Source organism: Bactrocera neohumeralis, chromosome 2 (assembly GCF_024586455.1).
Source record: "Bactrocera neohumeralis isolate Rockhampton chromosome 2, APGP_CSIRO_Bneo_wtdbg2-racon-allhic-juicebox.fasta_v2, whole genome shotgun sequence".
In the NCBI taxonomy this organism is placed as follows: Eukaryota; Metazoa; Arthropoda; class Insecta; order Diptera; family Tephritidae; genus Bactrocera; species Bactrocera neohumeralis.
Window position 1 is genome coordinate 75,670,922 of NC_065919.1, and position 10,698 is coordinate 75,681,619.

Below are 10,698 nucleotides of genomic sequence, written 5' to 3' on the forward strand. Positions count from 1 at the left end.
CGGCAATCAAGCTATATACGTAACACCATCCCTAGGCCATTGTCATTCAACTCGTATGGACTTCCGTTAATTACTTTTTGTCTGCCCAAACTTCTTTCACTTCGGCAAGAGTTAAACGGCAAAACGTTGTGTTTTGGTTTTTCTCTTTGTTCTTTGTCAACATTGCCGACTCTGACAACTTCGGCCTCACTTTACTCTTTCTGTTTCGTTTACGCTCCACAAAAATGCTCCTTTGGCTTATTGCATTTTGTCCTTCGCATTTAACCCGTCGTCAATGCGCGCTTCGTAACCTGCACACACTCAAAGTGTTCATTGACCTATTTAAGGTTGTTTATGTTTTATTCGTGCAAAGTGACCAACGGCCGCATGGAATGGGGGACATGGATGGATGCGGCTTTAAACGTTAAGCTGTTGCCATTTCATTCGATTGATTTGCATTTCATCCAATACTCAGGCACGTTTCGTCAATCGAGGATTCGTCTAATCGCCCAAAATGGTTGCACAACTGTCATCAAGCAGCGCTGGTTCGAGACTACTTTTCCCGTTGGCTCAGTGTCAGCAGCCAAAATTTAAATTTCAAGCAAATCAATAAAGTAAAAATAAATATTGGAACAGGGATTAGCATGGAATGGAATCAAAAGCTGTAGCGCTGAGTGCTTTTCTGTTATTGTTAAAAGTTGGTCAGAACCGACAAAACGGTTTGTGCCTGGTTGCTTGTAGTTGCGAACGGCGGAGAAGTTGTTGTGTATACTAAAATTTGCATTAGTTATTGCACAGTGTGGCGACGGTAAGAGAAGAGTTGGTAAAACTGCACGAGCCTTGAGGCCTTGTGGCGGCTAAATATGTCATAGAAGGATGGAATATTTTAGGATATCGGCAATAACCGAGAGAAGGGGAATCAACAATTTTTTGCACATTTTTTCTCCAATACTTGATGGAACAGGGACCAGCTTGCTATATCCTCCAAGGGCGGCGGTTTTCTCCTAAAGGCCTTGTGTATCGGTATGTAATTGTATGGTATAAAAGATTTATAGCCTTTCAAATCTATACTTGAAGTGAACACAGCAAAGAAAACGAAAAAAGACTTTCTGTCTCATGTATGTTAAGGGAATTAAGACCTCACTGGGCTTTCTTGATGTTCAGCGTAGTCGATTTTTTGGCTTGGGCTTTTCGTGCATTCTGATTCTTGTCAACAAATAATTTTAAAGAAAAGTGTGTTTTAAAGAATAACGAAAAAATAGTGTTAGAACAGTGAGCTTCTGGATAAAAAAGCTGTAGCGAACAATCTTTGAGTTAAAAATAATGTATGCCTGACAGAAGAGCCGCAAAACTAGTGCTGAGCTAAAGCTAGACCATCAAGCTACTTCATCATCAGACTCGTTTGGGTGCCTGGTCATAGCGGAAATGCTGGCAACTGCAAAGCCGACGAGCTAACGAGAGGGGGCACCCTTGTCCCGCTCAGATTGGGGTTGGATTTAGTTGCCTTAGAGTAGAACGAAGTACAAGTAGATCTTCTGAACTACTAGCCCTTATCAAAGTTCATCTTGCCGCAACGTGGAGGTTCTTAAAGGACATTGTCAAATAAGCATTCATAATAATAATAAAACTAAACATTTTGACGGTCGCCAGTTGTCAAAGCTGTATGGAGGATGGTGAGGTGGAAATATCCACGTATTTTCCCTTCCATTGTCCAGCCTTTGCAAGACTGAGGATGAAACTTCTCGGCAGCCTGACCTTCGGCCATAGGAGCCATATTTGAGCGGCTCAATGCACACATCGATTAACTCCACTTTTTGAAAAATATTAAATTTAAGTGTCAAAGCCCTTTCCTGAATAATAAATATTAGCACCGTTAAATGGCAAATTTGATTGACAACTGAATAATAAGTAATTTATTTCTGAAGCCATTTCGATTAGAAAGGTCCAAACCCTATCTCATACAATTCAAATGTGACTATAATGATGATACAGAACTTCAAGCCATTAATATAAGAACGATCTGTAAAGGTCTTCCGATTTATTATATAGGAATTTTAGTCATGGAACTGCGATCTAAGCTGTCTAAACTAAAATGAAATAATTCACTTTTTTATTTGTTTATCAAATAAAAACATCCCATAGTACAAGCTCGAAGTGAATTCGTAATATCCACAATAAAATTTGTTGTTCTTTTTACTTTGCATTCCTCTCCGTCTGTCTGCTTAAGTAATCCATTTACAATTAATTTACATTTCTGGTGTCCGAATTTCGCTAAGTTGCAGTAGTAAGGGTTTAGGACAGCAAGCATTTTAGTTTTTTCTGCTTTATCTGTCGGTGAAGCGCTTTCGGCCATCCTTGCCAAAACGGTAAAGAAAAAATAAAATTATTATCATAAATGGAAAAACAAATGCAAGCTTAATCTCCGATTTCGTCAGTAGTATGAAGCTTTCCGAAGGTAATTTATAATTTAAAATTAAATCAGAATTTTAGTTATCTCACGGTGGTAGTTTTATAAAATCCACACGGTCACTCGTCAATATCTATGTAATAGCATACCTTTGGGCGCATTATAAATTAATTGTGTATAATTTTAAGTAATTTACGTAATTCGATTGTGAAGTGAAGATGGCTCTAAATTTCAAAGCGATAAATATTATGTAAATATAACGCACATACATTTAATGAGCTGTTGAAAAGGTCTACTTAAATAATAATCAGATATTGCATTATACAACTTAATTGCAATTAAAGATTACCTTTACATCTTTTGCATGTGGTTCGCCCAGCCTATACTAAAATTGGGTGCTGTTCTAGAAGTAAAGGGTTCTTAACTTATAAGGTACATTCGGTTCGGATACTTAGTTAAGAAAAAAGAAGTTATGGTTTGGCGGCCGCTTTAATCGACCGAATCGAGTTACTAACAGCGGAATTTAATGAATTTGATTCTCACTTAGGTAGACTTTAAAACCACAGAAAAATTGCATTTCGGCTGTAACAGGGATTTCTTTTAAGGAAAACAAATCCCCATAGAAATTTATAAAACCTCAACGCAACCCTTTATGAATTTAAGCTTGACGACATCTCATCTAGGGATAATCTTAACTTCAAAACGATTATATAAATAAATCCCAACAAACATTTTGTAGCTGACATAATTTCTTCTATAAACGGGAGATCCAAGTAGAGGTCATTTTTTCAATAGCCTTTTTTTGACAGATCATACGTGAGTCGTGTCACGCTGTCATGTTATTTTTGTTCAGTATTGTTTGGGCTTTCCTCATGGAAAGGCTTACGCCTGAAGTACGTTTACAAATCGTTCAACTTTAATATGAACGCACATGTTCTGCAAATAATGAGTTTCGCTCGCTTTGCTAAACATATAGTCAACTTAACCGGACTACTCAGCGTACTACTTGCAACACCCTCACCCATCTTGAGACCCAGCATTCATTTTTGGACAATATTCGACCGAATAGACCACGTCCAGCACGCAGTGAAAAAAAATATAGCAGTCGAAGCTGAGAGTGTACATGAGGACCATGAAGAGTCAATTCGATACCGTTCGCAGCAACTCGGACTGAAGGATGGAACGACTTAGCGCATTTTACGTCGAGATCTTAAATTGAAAGCGTACAAAGTACAGTTTATGCAAGGACTGAAGCTGCTCGATTTTCCCAAGTGACATCGCTTCGTTTTGTGGACTCTTGAAAAGTTTTCAACGTTTTCGAGCCAAGTTTTCGTTTAGCGATGAGGCTCATTTCTGGCTCAATTGGTATGTAAACAAGGAAAAATTGCCGCATTTGTGACAAAGAGCAACCTGAAGACATTCAAGAGCTGTCATTTCATCCAGAAAAACCAACGGTTTGGTATGGTTTGTGGGCCGTTGGAATCATTGGTACACATATTTTGAAAAATGGTGCCGGTGGCGACCGTTATCGCGCTATGATTTCCAACTATTTGATGACTGAAATTGAAGCTCGTTATTTCGGCGTCATTTGGTTTCAACAAGACGGCGCCACTTCACATACATCTCATCAATCAATGGATTTATTGAAAGAACACTTCGGAGAGCTGATAGTTTCTCGTTTTAGATCTGTCGATAGGCCACCATGACCATGTGATATCACACCATTAGACTTTTTTCTGTCAGAACATGTGAAGTCTAAAGTCTAAGCGGACAATCCTGCTTTGATTCAGGCCTTAGAGCAAAACATCACACTTGTCATTCGGCAGTTACCAGTCGAAATGCTCGAACGAGTCAACGAAAATTCGACTCAGCGGATGGGCTATCTAAGACGTAGACGCGGTCAACATTTGAAAGAGAGAATTTTCAAGAAATAAATGCCAAAAATGCCTACTGTTTCTTTAAAAAAGTAAGGAACCTCGAAATGGATCATCTTTTCGTTTAATGATAGTATACATTCTACCTCTTGGTCCAACGTTTCTTTAGAGAGTTTTGCATTTAAGAGGTTATCTCTTATGAGACGACTTTATTGGCTTAAAAAGTATTGTTATAGAAGCCAGATTACATTTCAGTATTGAGCTGTTTTAAAAGCAAAACTTTATAGCTATAAAATTAGACTCAGGGAATTCATCTTCTCACTTTACTCCATATAATATAAACAAATTTCGGATATAAAACTTGGTTCTTTTTATAGAGATATGGTAACCTATTTATATTGTTTATGTTATTGTTTTCGGGACCAGGATGACAGCTGCAGATCTCAACAATGATTCTACAGCAATAAAATCTCAACATTACTAATACTAAAAATACTATTCTTAATATTAAATTTCGACAGCAACCATAAAATCGTTAAAAAAGTGTTGAAGATTAAATAAAAAATAGAAAGAATTATATTTACAACAAAAATAAATTGTGGTACCTTACCTTTTTTGGGCACCATATGTGTTTACCTCTCTTGGCATTTCACTTACCCCTGATTAACGTGTGTTGCCACTTCTTCGATGACTGCCGGCGCAACTAATAATGATAAAATTGTGCGATTGTTGGTCTTTCCCTTGATCTATGGAGGCGCTCGCAAAAAAGATATGAAAAATTACATAATGGAAATAGAATAAGTACGAATTGAGCTTATTATGCTGCGTTTGCGTGAGTTATAGTTTAAGCACGTGCGTGCGAAGGCTAACTATATATATGGCTCGACCCAATAACGGCATTGTTATGGAGACCCTCACTTGTCATACATCCACAAACACCAACAATTATTACCCACACACATATACACACTTACACAGGCAGCTGCTCATTTGACTAGTTTTACATCCGTGTAAATATGTTCCAGCTCGAACTTTCGTCAACAACAACAGCAACGGCAAAAGCAAACCATAGAACAATAACGGGTATAATATAAAAGTCAGTGAGGAAAACTTTTGCCAATTAGCAAAAATAGGCACGCACACAACTCCTTCATGTGTGCGATGGCCCATCTCACCCCCCCCCCCCTTCCATACGTGCCTTTCGCAGAAGCTTCTCTATTGTGTGTAATATTCTCAATTAGATTAATGAAAATGCAAATACACATACACACATGGAGGCACAGAAACGAACGTATAGATAATGTGGGAACATGCTTGTTCTTGCCGGTTATTAAAGCTTTAGTTAAATTAAGGTTATGTGCAAGCCTTGCTTGCTGGGACTATAAAACATGTGTATGAACTATAGGAAAACTACAGGGGGTCAGGATGCTAAAAGGGGCCGCAAGGATGCTAAAAGGGGGCCTGCCTATATTCATAGTCAACTTGATTGGAACCAAACTGAAGTTTAGATATAGTCGATAGTCGGCTCTACGTAATCGGAAAGGGGAACGGGCCCGGAACAACAACGCAGTGGACGCCCAAAAGAGGTTGTTCTCTACGGAAATATCAAAAAAGTCCACAAACTAAGTTTGGATGACCGCAAAGTGAAATTGTCCGAGATAGCAGGCACTCTAAATATATCAAGTGTAGGTGTACAGCATATCATTTACGAATAATTGAGTATGAAAAAGCTCTGCGCAAAGTGGGTGCCGCACAAACGCTGGGTTTGGGACCCGTCACGTAAAAAACCACCCCACAATGAAAAGAACAAAACAGCCTCGGATGAGAGATCCCCCTTTTGATGACGACCACTGCATCCTTAAAAGGATTACGATTTAAGGCCATGCGCTTAGGATTTACGGTCCCTTAATTGGGAAGGTGCCGGCTGGTTGATGTTCTCGTGAGAGTAAAGGCTGACATCACGTCCAAGCGCGAATTCCGTTTGGGATATGTAATGGAAGAAAGACTATGTCGCCGAGTCCTCGCATTCACTCCGGTGGATGAACATCTAGCCAGAATCCCCAAGTTCTTCAATATGTCGCTGATTTCCGCCAACGCCCCGTTGGAAGAGAACGACGATGTGACCAAAGATGTCTTCAATGAGCGCTTGGAGCGCACCTATGAGAGCTGCCCCCGTCGCGATGTCAAAACTAAATGCTTTTAAATGATCTACATTTTGGAAAATATATTAAAGCTAAGTACTTGTCCTTCGCTATCTAATGTGCACTTAAATTTTATACGAAATTTTATACTCTCCACTACAATTTACTCACCTCGACCAGCATGTTGCGCACCTCTTTAATGTGTATTTGCAAATCCTTTTGCACCGGCTTCGGCCACGATTTCCGATTCGGCGGACACTCGAGCAAAGGCTGAAAGACTTCATCGAACAGCAGCGATAATGTTTCTATTTTGCTGTGCACCGGCAAATCGCCACAGAGTATTTGCGTACGGAAATTAGCTGCGGTTAACGGTATGTTCGCGCTTCGACGCACAAAGTAAACGCATTTGCCGCGCGGCACACCGTCCAGTGTGGAGAAGCTGCTAGAAGCTGGTGGCATTGGCAGCGTCAGCACAGCGGCGGCGGCCACAGCAGCTGCCGAAGCAACGATGGCAGTCGAGCTTGTTGTATTGGCGGCTTTGCTTGGTGGGCCGACATCATTAGATTTAGCTGTTGGCTCCGAAGTTGCTGTCGTTGCAGCCATTGTGTGGTCAACTGGATTGGCTAACGCGGCGTACGGATCCGTGATGGCAGTTGGTGTTGCTGATATGACACTCGCTGTTGTTGGTGGCGTTGGTGTGGAGCTCAAGGTTGATTGCGCCGCATAATTGTGATGCAACTCACTGAGCGCAATTTTCGGTACCAAATATCCGCTATGATTGAGCGTCATAACTAAGAGGCGCTGCTGCGCGTTGTGCAACCAATCAAACATAATGACCTGGAAAATTGTGAAGGCTACGGCTTAGCGGCTTCAAGTGGGAATATTTTTTGTGAAATTTTGGATTTTTAAAGCTGTGCATGTCTTTCTATGATAAATTACTGATTGAAGCCTAGTTTTTGGCGTGAAACTGCTAATATCTAAATCGGTTACTAGAAGATTTCCCGCTTTTCGGAGGGTTTGTACAGGTTGACAGTTTTTGTGAGGCTTTTGGAGGTATGTATCTTGCAGCTAATTTGGCTTAATGCAACGAATTGTAGAATACATGAAGTTCTTTATTTGTGAGACGCCTAGCTAACATTCCATTTTATCTAGACCTTTTAAACGCCATCCTCTAGTTTCTCGTTTAGCGAACTTTTGTATCCCTTTCCTTGTACCGAGGTTTTGTGTTTTTCACAACCATATAACGAGTCACTTCGGCTGAACGTGTTTCGGTTGAAGTTAGTTGGTCTATAAGACATCGAATCTGCTAAAAGATACATTTAAAGATATCCAAGAGTTTAAGCCAGCTGTTGGTGACATTCCCACTACGAAATTTTTTTCTGGTTCACTCTTCATTAACTTCTCTAGCTTTCTAGATTTCAGTGGTTTCATTTGGATCTAACTATGCACAGTCGTAAGGTATAAGAAAGGACTAATGGCACCCTGGCTGTATTCCGAGCTAAGAAGCTCTGCGAGTTCAACAAGCTCTTGATCTATGGTGAAATGTAAAATGAAAATGGTGAAACTCTCTAACCTAGTATTTTGGAAAGGAATTCGTTTGATCTCTTTTATGCTCGAAACAAATGAAAAAAGCTGATAGACTGATTTAATGACAATAGCGTCACCGAAAGCTTAAGATAAAATATTTTTGCCCCAACACAACGACAGCTACTTTCATTCTATTAGCAGATCACTAAACTAACTAGTAATCTAAGGTCTCATTTTTTCCATTATGAAAAACAAACTTACACGAAACGAGTCGGTAGCCATCATACGATGCCACTTGTCCTGCTTCAGTCGCAATGAACTCAATGTAAATGAGCTGATGAACTCAAGGCGTGGATCATTGGACTGCACCGATGACATTGCGCTAGCTGGACGTTCCTCCTCGTCCGTTTCCAATTCATCGATGGTGGACATTGTCGGTTTTCCTTTTCACACACACACACATGCACACGCTTGATATGAATAATTTTCTTTTTCACCGTGAAATACGATGCGCAACACAAAAGCGCCACTTGCCAAGTGAGCTGTTAACTGCAAAGTGACCGCTAATGCCATTTGTGGTAGTGACTCGCGGCGCAGATCTCACAGCTCAGGGCTCATAAATGCGCCCATGAGAGCCGGCCACAGGGAGTGTAAGTGGTTTAGTCAGAGCTAAATGTGGAACAGCAGCGCCAAGTAGAGGGTGGGGCTGGGAGGTTGCGGCTTGGTGGACGGGGCCATTGCCAGCAGCGCCGGTGGAACGGCGATTGGCGTTGCTCAATAGTATCGATCAAACTTCAGATTTTAATTTGAAAACTATGTGAGCACATATTGTGTGTGTGTGTGTGTGCGTGCGCTGCAAACGGGCTGGTAATCGGATGCGAGTGCGCCAGTTAAAAGGTGAAATTAGAATTTTAGAACTGACGGCGCTGACGAATTGAGGCCTACAAGGTAATTGGGGCAACAATGCGCTGCTGCGCCACTAAATGCTGGCAGTATGTTGCATATGCATGTGACGCCACCAAAGTGTGTTTGTGTTTGTGAATATGCGCATGTAGTTTGAAGCAATTTCCGGCTATTGCCAACACTCAACGGAAGTCGGAAGTTGGACGGGAGTTTGGTTGATGGCATGGAAAATGCCAATAAGCCAAGCGCAAAGCATGCATTTTTCTTTCTGTTGCATCAGCCGCTCTATGTTTGGCGGCGGCAAGGCACAATGCCGCACCAGCGCGGCACGTTTTATGTGCCACAAGTGCGGCGTGGCACTTAAATTGCGAGAATCATGAGAAATGCGCGCAAATTAAAGTTAAGTTCAAAGTGCACAAATATGCAGACAGCCTAGTTGTGGCACAAACATAAATGCAAACACACGCGCGCGCACACACATCTACATATAAGCGCGTGCACTTTGCCCGTAAGCGCGCCATAAACTTCAATGGCAAACAGCAACAATAAATGCCAGCGCCAGCTTTGTGCCAAATGAACTCGACTGGCGATGCGGTGCGCAGGGCAGCGCCGCCGCAAATGCAATGCCGCGTCGGTTATAAATGTGTTGCATGCATATAAATTATACACTTGAGCAGACGTAAGCGACAGTGTCGCCGGCGGGGTTGGTGGCGGCGCGCTAGGCGGCACTACTGGATAGTTGGGTAGTGTGAATTGTGTATGGGCATGGCATGGGTAACATACGAGCGTAGCATCCCAACCGCCAACGGCAGCAGTCTCAGCAATTGCTGCAGTTTTATATTCGCTGAGATATGGGCTCATGGCTCATGGCTCACATACTTTTTGTTTTCCATTTGTTCGTTGCTCAATTCTTTTTTAACTTTTCTCTGCCTTCACCGGTAACTAACCATATAATTCGCTGTAGGTCGCACGCCAGCGGGCGCTCACCACAAATGTTGTAATTTGCGGTTGGGCATTGTTAACTGGACGCTCACTTCTGCTACCACATATTACTACTAGCAACTACTACCACTACTGTTGCATGTATGTCAGGCGGTCGCCGAGTGAATCAACGGGTGTCAGTCACCGCTGTCAGTGGCATGTGACGCCTTGACGATGCTATGGATGGAGCGCTTGTCAAAATTCTTGTGCCGCATTGCTAACTCTTGGTCGTGGCGCGTGTGCGTGGCAAGGTGAATAATAACGAGTAGTCATTTATATATATATACATATCTATATAAAAAAAAATAAATAAATAACAATAAAAAATAAAAGAAGTTAGACAATAAAATTTAAACGATTATTGATTTCGGTGTGGCAGCGTAACTGACATTGATGTTTTACCAGGGATAAAAAAGGACTAACCTACTACTAACCTGCCAATCAATGTTTTTCAATGATGTAACACAATGAAAAGTGAGTTAGACTCACTTTAATGGTGTCTAGGCCTTTGGTGGACCTATGAACTTTGAAGAAACTAAATATATTGACATTAAAAAATGTATTAAATCAAATGATAATATTATCAATCGAAGCTTTGACCTTGTCTGAAAAAAAAATAAGCTATCAAAAAGAATATTCGGACACAGCGACTTCTTATGCCATAAGTTCTTTTATCTCCATATCTTGCAGATGTGTTTCCAAGGTCATACCATTAAATATTAGTTTAAAATTTTTGGGTAAAAAATTAACTCTATCTGAAGTCCTTTCCCATTTTTGATCCTACTTTTAGAGCCCTTTACGTTTTTTTTACCGATAAAAGTATTCTTCTTTTTTGTTCCGAAGTGTTTGAAACCAATCCACTTCAGGTGGTAGTTTTTCAAATGAG

General features: G+C 40.9%; 1 protein-coding gene across 1 annotated transcript in view; it reads right to left on the minus strand.

The window, feature by feature from the left end:
- Window positions 1–8,375, minus strand: part of LOC126762248 (dynein beta chain, ciliary) — a 51,028-nt gene extending 42,653 nt beyond the window's left edge. The window contains exons 1-3 of the mRNA XM_050478858.1: window positions 8,190–8,375; window positions 6,573–7,238; window positions 4,918–5,006 (exon numbers count right to left, since the gene is read on the minus strand). Coding sequence (XP_050334815.1) covers window positions 4,918–5,006; window positions 6,573–7,238; window positions 8,190–8,360 — 926 coding nt within the window. The 5' untranslated portion in view covers window positions 8,361–8,375. The remainder of the gene's footprint in view (window positions 1–4,917; window positions 5,007–6,572; window positions 7,239–8,189) is intronic.
- Window positions 8,376–10,698: the final 2,323 nt, after the last annotated feature.